At 46.7% G+C, this 22,035-nt stretch overlaps 8 protein-coding genes across 8 annotated transcripts; 3 read left to right on the forward strand and 5 right to left on the reverse strand.

Moving 5' to 3' along the window:
- Positions 1-3,363: 3,363 nt before the first annotated feature.
- On the reverse strand, positions 3,364-4,253 carry F5147DRAFT_782014 (uncharacterized protein; the record flags this gene model as incomplete). Its single annotated transcript, XM_041442724.1, has 5 exons — positions 3,364-3,515; positions 3,570-3,666; positions 3,722-3,910; positions 3,973-4,164; positions 4,230-4,253. The coding sequence occupies 5 exons, from the start codon at positions 4,251-4,253 to the stop codon at positions 3,364-3,366; spliced, it is 654 nt and encodes a 217-aa protein (XP_041284672.1).
- Positions 4,254-4,634: 381 nt separating this feature from the next.
- F5147DRAFT_782015 (uncharacterized protein) lies at positions 4,635-5,009 on the forward strand (the record flags this gene model as incomplete). The annotated part of the gene is made up of 1 exon (XM_041442725.1): positions 4,635-5,009. One exon carries the CDS (start codon positions 4,635-4,637, stop codon positions 5,007-5,009), a length of 375 nt encoding a protein of 124 aa, XP_041284673.1.
- Positions 4,939-6,917, reverse strand: F5147DRAFT_793648 (uncharacterized protein; the record flags this gene model as incomplete). Its single annotated transcript, XM_041443121.1, has 6 exons — positions 4,939-5,314; positions 5,361-5,584; positions 5,633-5,686; positions 5,741-5,981; positions 6,038-6,820; positions 6,867-6,917. 6 exons carry the CDS (start codon positions 6,915-6,917, stop codon positions 5,219-5,221), a joined length of 1,449 nt encoding a protein of 482 aa, XP_041284674.1. The 3' UTR covers positions 4,939-5,218.
- Positions 6,918-7,317: 400 nt separating this feature from the next.
- Positions 7,318-7,779, reverse strand: F5147DRAFT_659499 (uncharacterized protein; the record flags this gene model as incomplete). The annotated part of the gene is made up of 2 exons (XM_041434596.1): positions 7,318-7,591; positions 7,658-7,779. The coding sequence occupies 2 exons, from the start codon at positions 7,777-7,779 to the stop codon at positions 7,318-7,320; spliced, it is 396 nt and encodes a 131-aa protein (XP_041284675.1).
- A 661-nt stretch (positions 7,780-8,440) lies between these two features.
- On the forward strand, positions 8,441-11,530 carry F5147DRAFT_748705 (uncharacterized protein; the record flags this gene model as incomplete). The annotated part of the gene is made up of 11 exons (XM_041440102.1): positions 8,441-8,505; positions 8,558-8,924; positions 8,976-9,260; positions 9,306-9,704; positions 9,846-10,299; positions 10,321-10,418; positions 10,467-10,502; positions 10,545-10,760; positions 10,782-11,064; positions 11,118-11,419; positions 11,519-11,530. 11 exons carry the CDS (start codon positions 8,441-8,443, stop codon positions 11,528-11,530), a joined length of 2,517 nt encoding a protein of 838 aa, XP_041284676.1.
- Positions 11,531-12,467: 937 nt separating this feature from the next.
- On the reverse strand, positions 12,468-13,292 carry F5147DRAFT_659501 (uncharacterized protein; the record flags this gene model as incomplete). The annotated part of the gene is made up of 3 exons (XM_041434597.1): positions 12,468-12,799; positions 12,850-13,149; positions 13,208-13,292. The coding sequence occupies 3 exons, from the start codon at positions 13,290-13,292 to the stop codon at positions 12,468-12,470; spliced, it is 717 nt and encodes a 238-aa protein (XP_041284677.1).
- A 1,489-nt stretch (positions 13,293-14,781) lies between these two features.
- Positions 14,782-16,407, reverse strand: F5147DRAFT_659502 (uncharacterized protein; the record flags this gene model as incomplete). The annotated part of the gene is made up of 4 exons (XM_041434598.1): positions 14,782-14,972; positions 15,212-15,417; positions 15,468-15,849; positions 15,900-16,407. The coding sequence occupies 4 exons, from the start codon at positions 16,405-16,407 to the stop codon at positions 14,782-14,784; spliced, it is 1,287 nt and encodes a 428-aa protein (XP_041284678.1).
- An 805-nt stretch (positions 16,408-17,212) lies between these two features.
- Positions 17,213-18,485, forward strand: F5147DRAFT_659503 (uncharacterized protein; the record flags this gene model as incomplete). The annotated part of the gene is made up of 5 exons (XM_041434599.1): positions 17,213-17,322; positions 17,380-17,573; positions 17,740-17,973; positions 18,025-18,173; positions 18,351-18,485. The coding sequence occupies 5 exons, from the start codon at positions 17,213-17,215 to the stop codon at positions 18,483-18,485; spliced, it is 822 nt and encodes a 273-aa protein (XP_041284679.1).
- Between the last annotated feature and the right edge of the window lie 3,550 nt (positions 18,486-22,035).

A 22,035-nucleotide genomic window follows, 5' to 3' on the forward strand; every position in this document is an offset into this window, starting at 1 on the left:
GTTCATAATACACTGCATGATACAGGAGCTGGACGATAAGCGTGAACTGTCATTGATTACTCTAGCTATTTCCGCAGTAGTGTGCTGTAGCTTGATTACAATAATAATAGACACTTTGTGTGTTACAACCTTGAAGCTGTGGGCCCAGGGGTATTTTCAAGTTCTCCAGTCACCGCCACTGAGCGTCTCTCGCACTCCCTTCTGTGCGACTGATATCTTCTTCAATCTCCGTCATCATGCACATCGCACAAGCTCATGTTGACCGTGCAATTGAACAGATCCAACACAAGAAGCCGCTTCCCGATATCGACTTCACTCAGCATGTACTTGAAGATGGGAATACAATCAGCACACAAGAGCGGGTTGTCAAAGATGTACGCTCGCGTCATCGGCTACTCATCTTAATCTGCCTGCTGAGCTCTCATTGCAGGTGCAAGCGCCAGCTATGAACGTCCCCACGGATGCCCAGTTTTTCTCCAAACAAGATCCCACCAAACCTGACGTAGCGTTCCTCAAGAACCACTTTTACCGCGAAGGCCGGGTCACCGAGGATCAGGCGATATGGATTTTGGAAAAGGCAACTGCGCTCCTTCGTGCGGAGTCCAACGTCTTGCAGGTCGACGCGCCAATCACAGGTGAGTGTGCTTGTCGTCTGCCGTAGTCACCCCATGCCAACAAACCATCTCACTTAGTGTGTGGCGATATCCATGGTCAATATGTATGCGCCCTCGATTGTTCGTCAGGATGATACATTACTGATTATCTCTCCAGTACGACCTCATGAAACTGTTCGAAGTTGGCGGCAGTCCAGCGGACACACGGTACCTTTTCCTCGGAGATTACGTTGATCGGGGTTACTTCAGTATAGAGGTGTGTCCTGCATCAATACTCGACCTTCTCCAACTCATCCCATCCCATAGTGCGTTTTGTATCTGTGGTCCCTCAAGATCTGGTATCCCGACACCCTCTTCCTTCTCCGTGGCAATCATGAATGCCGGCATCTCACAGACTATTTCACTTTCAAGCTCGAATGTATGTATTAATCACTTCATCATCTCTGAATGAATACTCCACTAACGTCACTCAGGCAAGCACAAATACTCGGAGCGCATCTACGACGCTTGCATGGAATCCTTCTGTGCACTTCCCCTTGCTGCCGTCATGAACAAGCAATTCCTATGCATCCACGGCGGTCTTTCACCAGAGTTGAACACTTTGGATGATATCAGAGCGGTACGTCCATTCGCGGATCTTCCATGAAGCAACGTTCATTTATATTCCCTTTAGATCGATCGGTTCCGCGAGCCTCCGACACACGGCCTGATGTGCGATATTCTATGGTCGGATCCTGTTGAAGACTTTGGGCAAGAGAAGATGAATGAAAGCTTCGTTCATAATCACGTCCGAGGTTGTTCTTACTTCTTCACGTGAGTGGTTTCAGGTGTCCGATGTATTTTGATTGATCGTCGGCATATAGTTACCAAGCTGCTTGTCAGTTCTTAGAGCGAAATAATCTTCTTTCGATCATTCGCGCACACGAAGCTCAAGATGCTGGGTATGTTTCAATTATACAGCCGTCTATTTTACTCATGCGGTCGCTCGAAAGCTATCGTATGTACCGGAAGACAAAAAGCACGGGCTTTCCTTCTGTCATGACGATCTTTTCTGCTCCCAACTACCTCGACGTGTACAACAACAAAGCCGCCGTCTTGAAGTACGAGAGCAACGTGATGAACATTCGGCAGTTCAACTGCACGCCTCATCCGTACTGGCTACCTAACTTCATGGACGTGTTTACTTGGAGTTTACCCTTTGTGGGCGAGAAAAGTACGTTCACGGAGCTTATTTAGAGCGTCTATCCAAAACTGAGCGGCGACTCTAGTCACAGATATGCTTGTTGCTGTGCTAAACACTTGCAGTAAAGAAGAGCTCGAGGAGTCTGACGAGGAACAGGTTGTTTCACGAGTAGCCCACCCCGAAGAGGTGGTGGAGAGGCGAAAGATCATCAAAAACAAGATCCTTGCAGTTGGACGGATGGCGCGTGTGTTTGCTTTGCTCCGGTACGGGATCCTTGTCTACACGTTGTACTAGTTTGACGGATATGTCGCAGAGAGGAGTCGGAGAAGGTTTCAGAGCTCAAGAGCATATCTGGTTCTAGCAAGTTGCCGTACGGCACGCTAGCCTTAGGTACAGAAGGCATCAAAGATGCCATTTCTGGCTTCGAGGACGCGTACGTTCAACTTTTCCCACCTGCATACGCTCTCGGTATTCATTACATCTTCATACAGACGGAAGTCAGATATCGAAAACGAGCGTCTGCCTCCAGAACTTTTCGATGCCGAAGAGGCAAAGGCCTACCTGGCTCAAGCACAATCTGGGTCGTTACCGACGACCCCAGCAGACACCATCGAGTCCCCTGTGTCTCCGAGTGGAGTTGGAGTGGAGCCTTCCATGTCGTCGGGATCGCTGACATCCTTGCCCAGTCTCCCGAGCGGCGGACAGATGGGGACTCCGCGCACCCCATTCAAGGGCAGACATGGCCGGCAGGCTTCGCTTGGGACGACGATGACGAGTCCCTCTACGAGGCGCCGGAGTTTGGAGAGCACGATTTCGATGATCCAGGAAGCGCTAGACGGGAAAGATTTAGAGACTCATGGGCTTCCTGGAAACGGTTCGCCTTATGGAGGCGGGGGCGGTAGTTCTTCCCATAGTTGATTGGGATCGAAGCGATACTGTATATCCATAGTCATTTTTTCTAGTCGCTTTGATGGATCGCAACCTTGTGATGAAAAGAACGAGTATAAGTATGATTATTAATGGACAACTTTATTGATGGGTTAGCAGACTGAATAGCTCTCTCGTCCACCGACCTGCGCTAGGCTCTTCGACTGATTAGGCTCAGGCAATCGTAATAGGTTCGAAGTCATTAACCGTCAGGCCTACTAAGCTACCTGGTTATATCCGGCGATCTTCATTCCAGACCAGCAAATAGCTTGTAGTCGTGTAATCTCATGACGGAGGGCATCGGTGACATCATATTCTCAAGATTCCTGGCCTGGAAGATATCATGACTTGGAAGGTAAGACTGAGTGCAAATGGATGAATGGTACCGGTGCTTTCTATGTGTCGTGAAACGCTCTTTAATCAAAAATCGATTTGCATAATTGAAAGCCACGGACTGCATACATCCACTCGTCTACATTTCGAGTACATTTGTGTACCGCATCAGGGAGGTCATATACAACATAGACAAACCGCGGGTGAAACAACATCAGCCTGAGGGAAACGTAATTCACTACAGAGCGCTCTGTAGCATTCTGTAGCTCAATCCAACCCGCTGATGAAGAAGCAAACTGGAAACTACTAGCGATCTCCAGCGTGATTGAGGCTTGTCGCATATTTCCACATAGCTTCCATCATAATGGTCCCAACATTGACGGCGTATGCGACCAGCCAGAGCGCAGTGACGGCGCGGCAGATCATGCTTTGAGAAGAAAAGCCTGCTATCAACATCGCTGGGTGGAATGCATGAGGGACCAGAGCAAGCCTCAATTGATGGAGCAACTCACCAAATATAAAACAATTGAGGGAGCAGACAATGAAGAATATAGGCGTGACTATCGACAACAGGTAGGACAAGACGAAGTAATCGCCTTGCTTGAGTTGCTGATCATATTTAGGTCAACCGGTGTCTGAATCAGCATGACGAGAATAAACTCACTTCTTGAGTCCAGTGCCGATCGGCGTGCAACCAACGTATCATGCTCGAGCCAGACGTCAACATCGCGATCATGGCGAGCATGAGCGATATAAAGAGCAGATAATAGGGAACGGGCGACGTGTAGTCAAAGTACGACACAGGAGAACCCGTGCTGACGAAAACACCGCTTATAGCGAGGAGGACACTTGCCTTCATGAGAGCATGTCAGCGTCAGCTTCAGTTCGCGACGGGTGCGGAGATGGATAGCTTACGGTGGTGATGATACTAGTCAAGATGGAGCACAACCTGCTCCTAACGGTTTCGAAGGCTTGGTCTGATTGCAGCGACTTCCAATGATCATCAAGATTTGGGCGTCCAAGTGCCAAAAAACAAAGTACCCTCTTTACAAAGGGCGCGCGACGAAGGGCATCAGGGAGGGGTTCAAGGTCAGTAATCGCATATGACTGGAAAGGTCGGTGTGATTGAGTCATACGGCAAGGACTCGGATTCCTGAGTTTTGAAAGCGTACCTGAGTAGAATAGAATGAGGCCATGGCGTGAAACAGGAGAGTGAAGAGAGACTAATGCTCATACTGAGAACAGGGAGATGCAAACTATTATAAAGAGCTATACCCGTGCCTTCGGTAATTTTACCTCTCGTCCTCGCACACTCCTCAACTGCAACTGTCATCAACGTCTTCGCTCACCACGCCACTATCAACATCTTCGCACCCAGCATTCCCGCGTGCACACTACAACCAGCACCACCACCAACACCGGCACCTAACGCGCCTTCCCAAGTCCACCAACTCCACATTCACAGCACGCGCGCCCGAAATGCATCAACAAGTGTTGACGCGATGCAAACGCACACGGACGACACATGAAGACGAAAGGACAAGAGAATCGAAGAAGGGAGAAGGGATGGTATAGAGATGAAGGAGGAAAGAGGAACTCGAGGAGACGAGACTTTGGGCACGCTGGAAGTGAGTACTCACATTGAAGACTCTACCCCCAGCAACAACAACGACATCATACGCGTCACGTTGCCGGCGCCTATCTTTGTGCGCCCAGCACTCGCACCACCACCAGCTTTCATGCCAACACCACCATCCACGACACCAACACCACCATCCGCGTCACCTTCGCCATCATTCGCACCACCATCTTTGTCATTTGCGCCGGCACTAGCGCATACTCCAGCGACACCATCACCAACGACCACTATGCCATTCCCAACGCGACGGACACCATGCACGAATGCCCAGCGCACGCCCCTCCTCCTTCTTGTGCCATCCACATATGTTTGAGTCACATCAGCATTTGCTGACGTGTGCTGGACATATGTGCTAAGCACTGGCGGATCTATGACCCGCAGGTACACCCTTGATGGGTTGTACCCCGGGTCCTTACTTCGCTACCCACTGTGCAACCTGTACCCTTGCTGCAGGTGTGGGTTTACCTCGGGGTGTGGGTGCGGGTTGACCTGCCAAACCTGGGGGTTCACCCGTGCGGATCCCTATTCATACAGGCCTTTCTGCCACACGACGTTGATGATCATCTCAACAAAATAGTCGGCTTCTAAAAGCTGACATTGTTTGATGCCATCGTCATCCTGAGTAAATAAGTGCCTGCGAGTGAAGATAAAATACAAAACGCACCAATTCAAACTTGTGCAAGAAGTTGAGGTCCTTCAGTAGGATGGGAACTACCGCGATCTTGTGCGCTGCCTCCTCTTGAGGTTCTGCGGAGATGGGTAGTCGTAGGTTGAGAGCCGTCTGGACTATATTTGCGGCGTAATCTCTGAACGTCCGCTGCATGTTCGACATGCACGTCACCAGTTCTTCACAAAGAACTCTCTTCTTCTCAAATGGTTTATATTTGACTTAAAAGGCATCAGTTGGTAGCACGATCAATGTATCAAGAAACTCACCTTGCCCGATAACAGGTATTCGAGCCTTCTTAAGGGCCCTATCGATAACGGCCCCTCATTTCTTTTGCGTCAGCAAAACACCATCTCTTTCCTGCAACATCATATGACACAGCTCCTCCTTTGTAGTGTGTTTGATGCTGTTGATGGTGGGCTTGTCGAGCTCCACGACGAATGATGAGTCGGGAGCTGGGGCTGGGGATGGACTTGAGGCATGTGCTGGTGTTGGGGGAGTTTCGGCTGGTGCCAGTGGCTGGGGTGCCGGTGCCAGTACCGATGATGGTGTCAGAGGTAAGTGCCGATCGACTGGACGAGTTCCGAGTCGACCAACCGTTTGCGAAGTGCGTAGTTCCTAGTAGTAGTAAGTAGTATCAAAGATTAATATATAGCATAAATAAGTAAACTTACATGTATGACGCCCTGACTAAATTCCCCGCGATCAACCTCTCTCTTGCGGGGAATTGTGACCCCGACAATCTGAGGACCCTGCTGTGGGGGTTGCATGCGCAGGATATACACGTCCCTGAGGTCCCAACGCATGTGCTGCCGCAAGCCATGACCATGGAGGTCAAGATCCTCATGTATGGGGCCAGCACCCTCATCCTCTTGAGGTGCTGGCTGGAACTCCTCAGGCTGTGGCTCGTCTTGTGGCGGGTGCTCGTCTTGCGGCGGGTAATACTGGTCTTGCGGGGGTTGATTTTGCAGGGGTTGATCTTGCGGTGGGTGGTAGTCGTGTTGTGGGGGGTGGTCTTGCAGGGGGTGGTAGTCGTGTTGTGGGGGGTGGTCTTGCGGGGGGTAATACTGGTCTTGCGGGGGGTGGTAGTCGTCTTGCGGTGGGTGGTAGTCGTGTTGTGGGGGGTGGTCTTGTGGGGGGTAGTACTGGTCTTGCGGGGGGTGGTAGTCGTGTTGTGGGGGGTGGTAGTCATCTTGCGGTGGGTAAAACTGGTCTTGCGGCGGGTAATACTGGTCTTGGTAGTCGCCCCCCATTAAGTAATCTTGCGCAGGCGTGAAATTTTGCAGTGGTGGTTGGGGCTGGGAATGGGATTGGAATTCTGGGTGGAAATCATCCATGTTGGGAGGGCAGCGCAGGGAATCAGGAGTTTGTGGGCGATCTTGAGGTAAGCCAAGTTGGCTGGTGATATCGCGGCCTGAGGCGTTCAGCGCTGAGTTCTTTTTTGGTCGCGGCGGCGCCTAATTGGTGTCAGGCGAGTCTGAGACTTAAATAGAGGGGACTGACCTTTTGTTTGGATGTCCGTCGTGGTTGAGAGGTTGTTCGTCGTGGGGCCATGCGAGCTTACTAGTAGTGGTTTCCAATCATTTACTTACCCAATGGAGGATATATTCAACTGTAACGAACCGTACATGATGAGTATAAATCGGAAAGATCGTACAAAAGTCTACAGCACGTTTGACGTAAGTGGAAAATGCGGAGAACTTGTGGGGGCGCTGATGAGTATGATGAGATAAAATGGTAGACAATGATCGGTTGGAAGCGAGGTATTGAAGCGATAGGAGGTGATAGGAATGGAAGCGATAGGGGACTTTAGGGATTGAATTGGATCTGATGGCTCGGCATCAACATGTGTCTTAGGGATTGAATTGAATGGAATGGCTCGGCATCACATTGACTGTGCATGTGTCTTTAATAGAACCAAAAAGAAGCGGCAACACGGTGGAAACGTACCGTCTTATTCATTCACCCCGTAAATGAGGTCATCCAAACCACCATCACTGTGGGAGCCTGATGAGGAGTGGGAGTCATCATCTGCCATGAATTCATCAGGGGAGTGTTCCGTATCGCTGCTATTCGCGAATGGAGTAACCCGCTTCCTGGAATGAGCCGTAAACTGTCTATACTGTTCATTGGCGACATCAAGATCGTCCAATTCTTTGGCAAAAATTGCTTTGAGATATTGTTGATCGTCTTGCAAAGCGGGGAGTCCTCGTTCACAGACCAGCTGCCTGAAGAAATCCATTTCAACCTCTGCAATCCTAAGCGCCGCTTCCTGCTCTTTCTGAAGTGATTACATGAACTTCTTCTGCCTCTCGATCAACTCCAGTTTCCAGGATGTGTGTATGACTGCGTGCCTCTTGTCCTGGGCTGACGCCTGTTTTACTAGAGTGGCTGCACGGAAAGTACCATCGGACATGTGAGATAAGCCCTTTTGGAGTAGCTCTCTACCCTAGATCTTTGTTTAAGTAAAATATGTTGAGTGCAAAGTGACATAATTACCTCATGCAAGTCTTGCTTGGAGAACTCCTTGTGTGAAGAGTGCATAATGTGCCTCTTCACAAACCCAATCTCATATGGGGGGGAGTTATAAACAAGGCACGGCTTATACTGTGCATGCATCCTCTCCCAAAAACGCTGAAGACAGTCTTGCTTTGCTAAAGTACCTGAATGTTTGAAGTTAATAAGATGTCTACTGGAGTGATGGTTTGTGCGTTGAGCTCTCTTTCAAGAGAATGATAGGTCTGACTCTGTTGATCTGAAAGATGTAGGAGGGGACAGTAATTTAGAACTAGAGGATACTGAGGGTGATGCTAAGTCAACTTGAGTTGATGCTGTAGTCTCGGAGTCGGACAGAGGAGGGGGGGTAACCCGAGTGCTAGGAGAGTTCATATTTGCTCTGGCCCATCTGATAGAAGCCTCTGGGCTAGAAATAAGGCTTGAGCTCGAGGATAGTGAGTACTATACCTGGGGATATTGCTATTAGCAACCTGTGCCAAAGCGGAGTTTGAAGGACTTGACTACTCTTTCCTGTGCTTTCTATTGGCAGTGTACTCTCAAGCAGGTGGAAGTCCGTGACTATGGAGGCCAGCAACCATCATGACGGGGGCCATCATTCTGGGCCATTCGTTGTAGATGCCCGTTTGTAAGTTTTTACTCTATTCTGGAATTTGATACTTAACTAGTAACCGCACCAGATCATCAATTGCAAAATGCCCTCAGTGTCAGATCGATTTGCCTTCTACTGATGCGGTGTTAGAACACCTCCAGAAAACAAACGGCTGCTGGCCTCAGGTGCAGGATTACCGTATTCCTGTACCACCTGCGCTCCTTCAATCTACTTCTGAAGCAGGCAAAGACCGCATCTTTGGGCAGTACCACCCAGGCTATGTATTTGGGAAGGCGCCAAACATTCTGGAGGCGATGGAAAATGACCGATTTGCTTACCGGCGATGTCATGCTCCATTCTACCCCTTTCAAGACCAAGCAGAGTTTGAGTTTGCAAAATTCCTCTGTGAACGGTTAATGCAAAGCGATATGGAGCGATTTCTCAAGCTGGAATGGGTTTGTCTGGAGTTGGGCATATGGGCTAGTGTACTGACCTTGAGTTGACAGGTACGCAGAGCTAATCCGTCGTTCAGCTCCAAGGACCAGCTACTCGCATGGGTAGCTTCGCTTCCAACTGGACCAAAATGGTGTTCAACAACACTCGAAATCAGCGGGTACCCAACTGTCCAACCGATAAACCTCATCTGGTGCAATGGCTTAGAGGTAGCGCAAGATCTCTTCGCAAACCCAATCTTTGCGAACCATATGACATATGACCCGCACGTTGTGGTCGATGGTGGTGAGCATGAATATAGTGAATATTTTACAGCTCAACAAGCATTTGAGATTCAGGTAAATTCAATGTATCGTTCACAGTGGTTTACTGATGACTTACAGGATCAGCTTCCCAAGGGCGCTACCATCATTCTGATGATCATCACATCTGACAAGGCACCTGTGACGCAGCACACTGGTGGGCTTGAAATGCACCCCATTTTTGTCACCATTGGCAACATTCAGTCTGACGTGTGGATGAGAGCAACGTGTCACACTTGGCGATGCATTGCATATATGCCGATTCCTAAATTTGTTGATGTTCATCCTGACTACCAAACCATTCTGAGCCAACGGCTATTCCATAAGTGTATGGACATCATTTTCGCAGATGCTAAGGTCGCAGCCATGGTGGGGAAGTTCATACCTGATCCAGCCGGCCATGTACGACACTGCTTCACACCTTTGGTTGCGTACACGGCAGACTTGCCAGAACAGCAGGCTATAGCATGTGTCTCGAAGGTCGCTTCTCCTATCACGCTGGCTATGTCTCAATATTTTGGTGACACTTATCGCCACGAACCATGAACGAAAGAACATACACTTGCGACGATATATGACATCTGTCAATGCATTGATCCATGGAGGTTACGAGAATTCCAGGAGGAAGCCAAGGCCCATTCGCTAAGTGGCATTCACCAGCCTTTTTGGCGGAATTGGCGATATGCAGATCCTTCTTGTTTTCTAGTAGGAGAGATTCTTCATACTTGTCATAAATTTTTCTTTGACCACCCATTCAAGTGGTGCAAAGAAGCAGTGGGGAAGGACGAACTCAATTTCTGTTTCGGAAGCCACCACAAGAGAGTAGGAACGCCTCATTTTTCATCTGGAGTGTGTCAGATGAAACAAATGACTGGCCGGGAACATCGGGATCTGCAACGCACCTTGGTTCCTTCTATTGCCGGCATTGTCCCCCCCCAGCTGGTCCATGCAATTCGCGCTTTGATCGACTTCATCTACAAGGCCCAAAGCCCTGTTTATTCTGATACCTCTGTTGATTCTATGGTCGCCTTGCTCGAAGAATTTCACCACCATAAGCATGCGATATTGGATGCAGGTGTGAGATGAGGTACCAAAGGAACACTTGACAACTTTATCATTCCAAAGCTTGAGCTTCTGCAGAGTTTTGCTGCGTTCACCAAGGACACTGGCGCCCTCACCCAATGGACTGCTGACGTCACCGAGTGTCTTCTCATTACTCATTGTAAACTTCCTTTTGAGAAGACATCCCGCCAGTCACGGACCTTCACAGAGCAAATTGTCGACATTCTCAATCGTGAGGAGTCGATGTGACGATTCCAGTTATACCTCTTCCTATGGATGCACGACTCCCCCCTTGCCAATGCCATAGTCACGGAAGAGCAAGAGGTCACTGAAACTGACCCTGCTCTTGCGTGGATCGCCCACATTGCACCTCATGATCCCAATCAATGGTGTTTCGTGGGGCCGTGTCCTGTTCGAAACCATTTTTTGAAGGGTATCCTATCTGCCACTGCTACGGCTGCATTTCATGTCACTGTCACTCCTGATTGAGCTAAGGTGTCTCTCAACGAAGTCCAGCAGCTTTACGCACTACCAGATTTCAGACGAGCACTTTCTGATTATATTGCAAAGGCTGCTAATGGTCAATGTACGACAGCGTGGAGTTGTAACCGTGGTCGCCTCAAGACATGGAACAAGTTTCGATTACAGCTGCATTCTGTCTTTCGCTCGTGGATGATTATGCCTAGTCAAGTCGTGCAGGCTGCCCCACCATCAGAAAAGTTTCCTATGGGAAACTGCGATGCTGTGATTACACAGTCAATACATGGCGACCAGACAGGTAAATCGTTTTTATTTATTGTGGTTGCACGCTACTGATTGTAGTATACACAGTTAATCTCGTTGCTCAAGTGCGAGCAGTCTTCCAGCCCGTTGCGCCCCGCCACGTCACACTTCCCCACTACCTTGCGGACCAACCTCTCCTTTATGTGCAGTACTACGAGATTGTCGCCAATCCAGGTGATCAACCTGCTATCAGTATGTATACGGTAGCACAAAAATATCGGGAGGGGCTCGCAGGCCAGCAAAGACTGGGTGCAATCATCCCTATCACAGATGTCACGCACGCGGTAGAGCTTATCCCTGTGTACGGCGAGGGCGCTAACTGTATGGTGAGTGCAGCAACGAGTATGGAGGTATATGAGCGCTTTTACCTAAACAATTTCTCGGACAAAGAGTTGTATCATTCATTGCACTCGGATTTCTATTAGTTAGATTCCATGTTATGTTCTCAGCTTGCAATTTAACTGCATCGTGTTGTCTTTTTTTTATCTATTTTATCTCTGAGATTGAATCAAGCCCATCTTTTATCTTCAGTGAGATGTGACAGATTATCATTGATCAAAATGTTTGGTTCTCCATCTCTCGTAAATTTAAGCCAGCGAAATAAAATAATAACAGCAACAGCATCTTCACCAATCGCATGAGTGCACTAGTGAAGTTGTAAGTGTTCATAAGTGTCCGTAACGCACGTAAGTTAAGCGTTCATTTCAGTGGTTTTGCAGATGTCTCCGCACGGAAAATTTTCCAAGTAGACCTGTATTACGGTGTTGTGTTACCTGTTCCAACTCGGGGCTTTTTTGCTTAACAGCTCTCAGTTACCAGCAGAATACCACCAAGGGACCCCAACAACGTTCGGAACCGGTCTGTCTATGCCATTTCTTTTGTATTCCTTTATTAAAAATACCTTGTTTATATACTCTTGCCTTTGAGCCCCCGCGTGTGTCGTCCCTCCCATTTGCGTCATTGTTTATGTCGCTGAATCATCTCATTCGAGAAGATTGAAAAGCTATTCAAATGAGTATCCCTGCACTCAATCCTTGTTCTCTCCACCAAGAATAATTGATGAGGTATGCAAATTTTATATTCTTCTCGCACTTAATCCTCATTCTCTCTGTCAAGATAAAATGGACGAGTCACACAAATTGGTATATCCTCGCATTCAATCCTCGCTCTCTCCATCAAGATGAATTATGCAAATTGGTATCCTTGCATTCGATCCTTGCTCTCTCCATCAAGACAAATTACGCAAATTGGCATCCTCGCATTCGATCCTTGCTCTCTCCATCAAGACGAATTACACAAATTGGTATCCTCGCATTCAATTCTTGCCCTCCACCAAGAAAAAATAGACGAGTTACGCAAATTGGTAAGTCGCGCACGTTGGCCTATCTCTTCCACTACTCAAGAATTCCCCAATGCCCTGCTTAGACTGCTGTACGTGCTAATACAAGCCCATGCCCATGTCTGACTTTCAGGTTCTTTTCTCAATGTCGGATGTCTCAAAATACAATAGTCAACGATACCGGCACCTGGCGTCAATGCATATGCCAGTGTGCTGTATGTTGATAGTGACATATCTTTATTGTCTGTGTTTGACCTCTGTGCGAAGCGGTCTTGGTTGATGTTGCAGGTGAGTGGGTCTGGAATGAAGGGCAGTTGAAGGTCATTGATTTGATGATTAGTACGACTTGTAGGCTGGGAATGAGATTTGATTCGTTGTTTCTGGGTTTGAACTATCAATTGTGTCAGTATATACTGTTAAAAATGTTTACTTTGTGCTTACTTTGTCGACTCACAGAGCGTTTCGCCCGGTATAGATGTGTTGATTCATAATCACGAGTGTTAATCCCATGCATAATATGGAGGTCAATGCTAGACGCAGCACAGACATCATATTGGTATCCATGCATGATTCCTGCAAGCAAGGTTAAGTTGATTCCATCACGATTGATGTTGCGGTGCGCTTGCTCATTCCCATTCGTAGTTGTCGGTGATGCCTTCCATATTGCGATGGGTATGAGACTCATTGGCCAGTAAATTGCAGGCAATGCAAACTTCGAAGATTCCTTGTCTTTGAGCCATGCTATGATATCAACATGTTATAAGGTGTTAGGTATGACGTTTTAAGATAAATCTGTTACCTTGTGCTTTTTTACCACCTCGATGAATAATAGAGAGTGTCATTTGAATATTGGGATGGGCTTCTGCGGATCCGAGGCTTAACATCGCATTATAGACGTTTTTTGAAACTTGACTGCGAAGCGCTAAAATCTTTCTTTTAAAGTGTGTAATGCACAAACGGTAAAACCGGCGAAGGTGCCCATAAGGATCCAAGTCACAAATACGACGATGAGGCTCAAAGATACAAAATGTTACGACACACGGTCGTGTGCGACTAGGATGATCTAAACAGCGACAACCACGACAGTGGTACCGAGTGCTGAGAGTCGTCGGCCTTTACAGACAAGCAAAGGTTGCGTACTCGAACGTAGCTCGTGGTGGTTAACGAGGGGTTACGCTGAGATGATAGCGGGGTTTACAGACAGTGAGAGGCGTCACTGAAGGTACGAGTCGATGTCGAGCAGGTAGCTTTAGCGGGACAAGGAGTTCAAGGGTAAACCTAGTAAGATTCAAGTAAGGAACATCTACTTTAATCTTCGACCTTATATAAGGCTATTCTTCATATCTAAGCTCAGCCTAAAGCTGGGTTCTAATCTGCTTATCTACATGAGTCAGAGATAGCGTCCATGAGGCGGGCTTCTATCATAGATAGGATCCATGAGGTATCCTTCTATCAGTACATGAGGCAGCACGAGGCTTGCCTTCTATCTTGATAACATAAATAGGTCTTCTAGACCTATGTCGTCATGTGTCGTCATATGCGGTCCAGACCGCTTATCTAAGCCGGCAGTTGCCGCTTATCGTCTATCATCATCTATCATCGTCTATCGTCATAGAGCTGGTGAGACTCCGGTGTCGTCTATAGCCGTGCGGTGGCAGAGGGCTGTCTGCTGGCAGGGGACTCATGCCATGTTACTGTAACACAAAACCTGGACTGCCCTTGAGAGACCTCGACACAATACATGCCTAAGCCTGAAGGAGACAAAAGTTCGATTTGTTATTGCATGCCAGTAGACAGTTACATACCTTTTGCTTGCCCATGGTGACCATCAGCAATGATGGATTCAATACCAAAGCCATGAATATGATGGAAAGCTACTGGGACACCAGTGTCTTGTGTCGCAATCTCAAAAATTCGCCGAAAAAGAATCAAATGAGCTTCAGCTGTTTGAGAAGTAGTCATAGCACGAGCTGAGACCATAGCTATAAAATTTCGGTAAGAATGAAGACAAGTTCAATGTTTGGGAAACTTACACCGCATGTGACCATCATCCCAAGACTCTATCTCAAACTCTTGCCATCCTCGGACATGTTTGAATGATGTGTCTATGGACAAGCACTTCGACGAAAGGAGGTGTTGTGACATGTGACTTGTCATGCAAATGACCAGGCAGAAGCTCGAGTCTGCATTGGGTATATCATGCGTCTCCCCACAACGAATATATTGTCATTCAAGTGGAAGCATTTTTTGCTGGTCAACAAGTAATTTAGCACCTGTAAGGTTGATGTGAGAACCATCGAATGACAATGACAAAAACTAACCATCAAATCCAGTTCCATGAGGGAAATGGTCCATATGCATAACATTTATTAGTCATCGTACATGATCGAGATTTCCGAGAGATGGATGTAAGTCCTCCAAGTGTGGATCGAAATCTATTGTAGGACTCCATCCAAGGACACATCGCAGTTCTTGCATAAACCCAGAGTCAAGAACCAGCCAATGAGGGGTTGCATCAGCCAATTTCCATTCGAGTCGCAAGAGAAGTGAACTGAAACATTTGACTATTGCAGGAGGTGTCTTGATGGGGAGTGGGGGCATATGAGAATGGAGGTTTCGTGAGATGACAAAAACACGTGGACAATTGTAAAGGTCATTTGGGACATAGATATCATATGTTGTGGTACATTTATGGGTCCATTTTCGAAGAACACCTTGACGAAGTACCCCATCCCTCTTTCAGTGCCAGTATGCTGAGAAAACTTAGCATTCACAAACCAAAACTTGGGGCTACAACACTCACAGCACAATTGCTTTTGCTCGACAGGGGAGGCCATGAACGTGCAGGGTGCCAAAGGGCCATAACCATGAGCACGTGCAATTTCCTCAAATTGAAAAATACATTGTTGGTTGTTTTCGAGCAATGCCTGGAGGTATGGAATATCAAATTCTTGCAAGTTTCGCAGAACAAGGTGTGCATGTTGTGTCGGCATTGAGAAATACTTGCACCTATAGATGTTCAGCACATGTATTGTCTGCCAAACTCAGTCGGTACTCACTGAATGAAAGGTTGGTTAAATCGATCAATGTGCATCACAAGGTTGCCCTTGCACATTTTGCGCTTCCATTTACGACGGCTCGATAGTGCATCAACATCAAATTCAGACTCAGAGTCCGAGTCCGAGTCAGCACTTTCCGATGTATGATACATCAATAACTCATTAGTAGAATCGTCAGGATTACTTTCAAATGATAGAGAGTAACCTTTGTCTTTGACAGCACAAAAGAAATTGAGTGTCTTCAAAAAAACCTCCTTCTGTGCCTCAGTTTGAGGTGAATTTGAGTACGAAAGTGGTGAAGTAGTGTTGAATGAGTGACGGTCAACATAGTCATGAGGGAGACAGTCATCAGTTCGAGCTGAGCACAGTTTCAGTCCTTTGCCTGTTCACAGCTGGTAAATAGCAGTAAAATGAGTAGAAAAATACACTCACATGATGTTCTCAGCTTTGAGCAAAGAACAGACTTGCCGAAAGGGTCTTTGAGTAAAAAACACCATGCATTTTGACGTCCATTGTGATAATCACCGAGAGAATATTGTAAATTAGACTTTGGGTGGATGAATGACTTAGGATCGGGGTTGATGTGGAAAATGTGAGCAACTGCATGACCTGGTGCAGAGCCAGTTTGAGGATACTCAACAATCACACCAAGAGGATGTTCAATGATGGCATCAACACTAGTCTCGTGATTGACTTTGTTGCAACCTTGTGCAATTTCGTCTATGGTGAATAATCGAGCAGGTTGTGGGCAGTAGCATGCTGCCATGACCTCTGGTGATGGAATTACTGGTTGTTGTACTGACACAGAAGAAGCTGCAGGTGAAACATCATGAGAAGAAGGTAAATCGGTATTGAGATCAAGAGGTGAAAGACCAGCATTGTCGAGTATATCCTGTGCAGCTTTGAGAGCAGCGAGTTGCACATCAGAGAGGTTTGACATAATAGACGAGGGTAGTATGACATTGCAATGAGTGTTGGGGCCTTGAATACGAATCTACCATATACATAGTACAGCTTGAAGGTCGGCAGATTTTGCATGAAGTCAATGTTGGTATTGGAGAACAATAAGTGTTGCCTAATTTGGATGACGGTAAGTAATGCGGTATCATATCAGCACCTCATGGGAGTGTTCTTCTTCAGTCACCTAGCACAGAAGCCCAGTCTGCCAAGGATTAACACATGATGCACTGCCAATTTCAAGACACAATGCAGCCTAAAACTTTCACAATCACGGAACTAATGTTTGGGCCCGTAAGTTTCATTAATTGATGTGAACATTGACGACACCAGAGTTCAAGTCCAAGACATTTCCATGCACCCTAGAATGCAGTCCGATATCATGGAGACTAGTTCTTGTGTGGTTGTGCTTTGTGGTTGTGCTTCTCTTGCTTCTGGCCAATGCCAAGTCTAACGTATTGCTGCTGCAGTGTTGCCCAAATGACAGCCGCTGTTCAGATATCAGTACCGACGCCATCACTCTGTCTCGAAAATGACATCCACCATTCAGATATCAATGCCGATGCTGTCGCTCTTTCTCATTGACTCAAATCTGTAAAAAAATTCCTAATCTTCTAGTTCATCTTGATATTGAGCACAGTTAGCTGCAGCCATCGCTTGTAGATCAAGTCTAGTACCACCGGTCCACTGCTATATAAACTGGTAAGTTTGACAGGCATCTACCCTATCTCATTTTTGTCTCAACTCGAGCTGCTATCTTCACAGTCACACATTTTTAGTCTGCAATCATGGTAACCTGCATCAACCCTGTATTTCACCCTTGCATCGCTGCGCAACGTGCTACCAACGAACTTGTCGTTTATGCTCGAGAAGTTGGTCAGGTTGTGACCATTGCCTAGTGCGTTCTATTTTGTTGTTTGTTCATTTTTCCCTATTGCTCACAATATTTTCTTAGCCCACAGACTAGTCATGGTTACCGTGTTACACCAGAGGGCTTTTTCTACTGGCTTGAGCGTTGTGGTCTCACATTCGAGTGTTTCTGTGGTATGGTTTCCAGTCAGCCTACTCCAGCACGTTTCATCCATGAGTTTATCTCTGGAGATGTTGTTGTGCGCTGCAATGATGTAAATAATCACTGTGGCTTCTACTGTAGGTCTTCATTCTTTCTCCTTCATCTTACGAGTTCCTCACAGCCCAATCAGTGAACTTGAATAGCATTTGAGCCACTGCATTATTAACTTCATGCTACAAAAACATCCTCACACGCTGTAAGTAAAAAACATACTCAATTTCTCTCTTCTCAATACTTTCATAGGGCGCGGTGGTATTCTAGATCTCCCTGCACTCATTGCGACGTTCCACGACACATTTGGACAGCAACCTTACTCATTGACAGAAGTCGCCCCAATATTTACAGGCTACTGCGGCATCCATGAAAGTATTTTCCCTGGTTATCCTCAGCTTCGTGGTGGCATTAGCCACTCTGCAATATGTACACCAACCCCACATACACCTCGCAAAGCCATTCACCAGCATCGTCAACAACCATGTGAGTATTCAGATCAAAATAATGTACACATTACTGAGTGTTACAATAAAGACACCAAGACTTCATCCAAACTCTTGCTCGCTCACCAATCTGCAACCAAGGCTGCATCCTGTGAGATCACAGGGCCGTCTCATTCAAACAAACCACAGCTATCCGTGCATGAGAGAGATGTGTTAGCTCGTCTTTCAATGGGGACAGGAGTGAGTCGCGAAGATAGCTTCGGGATGATGGAGGCATGTGATGGATGTGGCAAGATACTGGTTCGGAGTGTGCTGACCGCCCACATTCTAGGAGATGCGTGTGGGCAACGTCCTTCGTAGGTCTTAGATATATATAATCCAACGGTAGTTTTATAATCATTTGTTTTGTATACTAAGCGACGGTGTATGGGGGGTTTGGTGCTGCGGATGTTCGGACTTGAATGTTACCTCATTTTCGAACCAATCAAGGCTCCAAGTTGGAACAGGGCACCTGATACTCCTGTATTAGCCTCGGAGTGGAGTACGAAGTAAGGTGTAAGATTCTCCGAAGGCCGAATAAATCGAACTTCACAAAATTTACAAATGCGAGCCTATCACCGTGGGCCAAGTTCGACATTGCACCCATCCAGATAGACGGAGCAAAATGATTGTCGAGAATGATACCAACCGTCGACAGTAGTAGGAACGCGCACCGGACCAGAAGTCAACTCCACAGCCACTCCATTACAACAGAATGCGGCACATTATTTGGCGACGAAACCTGTAGAAAGGAAGCCATTCCCAAAAAAGACTCAAAGTGGGTGAGTGGAACTCCTGGAATTCCTTTAATAAGCATAAATGTAAAGCTCGACCTGCCCCAAGAGGTGTGCAATCGAGAAGTTCAAGACACTAACCTCAGAAACTTCAACAACGCCTACGCCTACTGTGACCACGTGATGACAGCGTGACCAATCGCATAATTTAACCATATTAAGTAGTTGACCAACAGACTCAAGCATGAAGACAGGCAATCATGAGCAAAATCTACATTCCAAGGTCAAGTGCACAATCAAACAGCAGAATGAACATTTGTCACATCGGTTCAAGACTTTTTTCGTAGAATACATATTGAATGATAGTTTTAAGGAGAGACGAAGGAGATGCGAGATGTGTTTGAGACGCGTCATATTGATATTGACATGAATGACTTTCGTCACATGTTCACAAAAATCACATCCAAGATGTCTCGTTTAGCGGGTAGTATCTTTGGATGGGCATGTGTCATTAAAACAACTATCTGGAGCTGTTTTAAACTAGTGAAAATACCCCCTTTTCAGTACTCGACAAACGATTTTATCATGATTTGAGGCCGCTGGCGAGATACTCAAAACGCATGTTGCGAAAGTTCGGGTGGCTGTACTTTAAGGTTTCGATGCTTATCTAAAGACGAGCCCTGTGTTCGGCATTTTGCGAACGCACACCTCTTGACCTGCCCTAAATTTATGGTCTGCTCGTATCTTTGAACCGAATACATGTGCCCGGTTTGATGGCTATGCGGATGAGGCTCTATGTCCTTGTGTACATCTCCTGCTGGTATGAGAATGGGTATATAATAGGTTGCATCTCCCTTCTCAGCATGAGCATTACTAGTCTCTCTTCACTCTCCTATTTCACACCATGGCCTCATTCTATTCTACTCAGGTACGCTTTCAAACCTTAGGAATCCTTGCCGTATGACTCAATCACGCCGACCTTTCCAGTTATATGACGACAAAGCATCTGCCGAAGAACAACCCCTCCCCGATGCCCTTCGTCGCGTGTCCTTCTTAAAGAGGGTACTTTGTTTTTTGGCACTTGGACGCCCAGATCTTGGTGATCATTGGAAGTCTTTGCAATCACAGCAAGCCTTCGAAACCGTCAGGAGCAGGTCGTGCTCCATCTTGGCCAGTACTACCACCACCGTAAGCTATTCAACTTCGCGCCCGTCGCGGACTGAAGCCTGCGCTGACATGCTCTCATAAAGGCGAGTGTCCTCCTCGCTATAAGCGGTGTTTTTGTCAGCACGGGTTCTCCTGTGTCATACTTCGATTACACATCACCCGTTCCCTACTGTCTGCTCTTTATATCGCTCATGCTCGCCATGATCGCGATGTTGACGTCTGGCTCGAGCGTGATACGTTGGCTGCACGCCGATCGGCACTGGACTCAAGAAGTGAGTTTTATTTTCGCCATGCTGATTCGGACACCGGCTGACCTAAATATGATCAGCAACTCAAGCAAGGCGACTACTTCGTTTTGTCGTATCTGTTGTCGATAGTCACGCCTATAGTCTTCATTGTCTGCTCCCTCAATTGTTTCATATTTGGTGAGTTGTTTCATCATCTGGTGCTTTCCCTGGTCCCTGATGGATTTCACCCCCAGTGATGTTGATAGCGGGCTTTTCTTCTCAAAGCATGATCTGCCGCGCCGTCACTGCACTCTGGCTGGTCGCATACGCTGTCAATGTTGGGACAATTTTGATGGAAGCTATGTGGAAATATGCAACAAGCCTCAATCACGCTGGTTAACGTTTCCAGTTTGCTCCTTGTTTCACACGTGGTTTGTCTATGTTGTAATATATAGCCTCCAGCTCCGCACAAAGGTGATCATCGATCAGAATGTAGACGAGTACATGTATGTAGTCTGTGGCTTTCAATTATGCAAATCAAATTTTCAAGACCATTTTGATCACAACACATTGAATCGTACCAATGTGAAAGAACCTCAGTACACACGCGTTATGCAAAGCATCTGGCAGTCAGAAAATAAGACAAGACATTTATCATACTATTTTTAAGAAGCAACAATACAGGAAGCACTACTTTAATAGCACAACAAAGGCTGTACCTAGAAAATAAAACGTCAGATAAGAGTAACAACGATCAGATGCGTTCCCTCAGGAAGAACAATTTGTCCATCATAAAAATCGGACATATGCTTGTATGTTGTAAAGCATCTCGGGGAGAAAGAGAGGATTATGGCACAATGCTCACCGGTGCTACATCGTTATACAACCATCACAGGACAATCTGTAAAAAGAGGAAAGGAAAAGTAAGTAACTGATGCAGATGAACACGGAAGATGAAGATGAGAATCAGTTGGTGATGCATGTTACGAGTGATGGCTCATTGGAGACCGTCGCCGACTCGAGGATGGAAAGTATCATCATTTGGAAAGGTAGGTCGTGAGGCTTACCTTGGCCAGCGTACGTGACACGCCGTGTGCGCGATGGTGAAGGTTCGTAAAAAAAAACAAGCTCGCTTGCCGAGCTTGATCTTGAAGCGGAGTTTGGCGGAGACTCAAAAACATCTATACAGTTTCTGCTCGCAATTTTCTTATGCCATGACAGCATGTTCGTGGTTTACTCGCTCTCCCCTCTCCCAGTCGTATGAATCAACCGGATCAAGGTGAGCAACAAAATTTCTCGATGCTGGAGCTTTTGTGCACCTTTTTTTGTGATGATACAATCAGTTCTGCTTCCGAAAGAGACACAATCTCTTGTGGACAACCTTTTACCAAAAATTTTCAATCCTGATCAGCTTTTCTCTCGATTTACGGAAAGAACAACATGCTAACTACTGCTGTTACAGATGAATACACTGGTCGTTCGTGACGCGCTCATTGTGGAAGGGTGAGTACTGTTCACTAGAGTTTTGTACATCCGTATCTGCAGGACGAAATCAAGTTCATCCATTCTTTGAGTCTCCCGTAGTTGCGCGTTCGTTCGATCGCTCTTGTTCGCAAGAGATGCGTGTATGCTTCGTCTTGATTCATGTGCGTTGGTCCACGGGCGATGCTTTACGGGGGACAAGAAAACATCGGCTTTTCTGATTCATCTTGTGAGGTTCTGTTGAACACCTTGCTTACTGTTACGCTTTAGGTTGACTATAACTTCGGATTTTTATGTACTTCTATACGAGACATGTTTGTTGTGCCAGTGAAATATATTATGTTTTGCATATGACTGACTATCGCGGGGCGTGTTCTATAGTATGTAGTACAAGTTACGCTTAGAATTACAAGATATAAGTTCTATTCAAAGGAGTCGAGTCATCCATATCCG

Source organism: Suillus discolor (assembly GCF_016758755.1).
Source record: "Suillus discolor strain FC423 chromosome Unknown F5147scaffold_171, whole genome shotgun sequence".
NCBI lineage: Eukaryota > Fungi > Basidiomycota > Agaricomycetes > Boletales > Suillaceae > Suillus > Suillus discolor.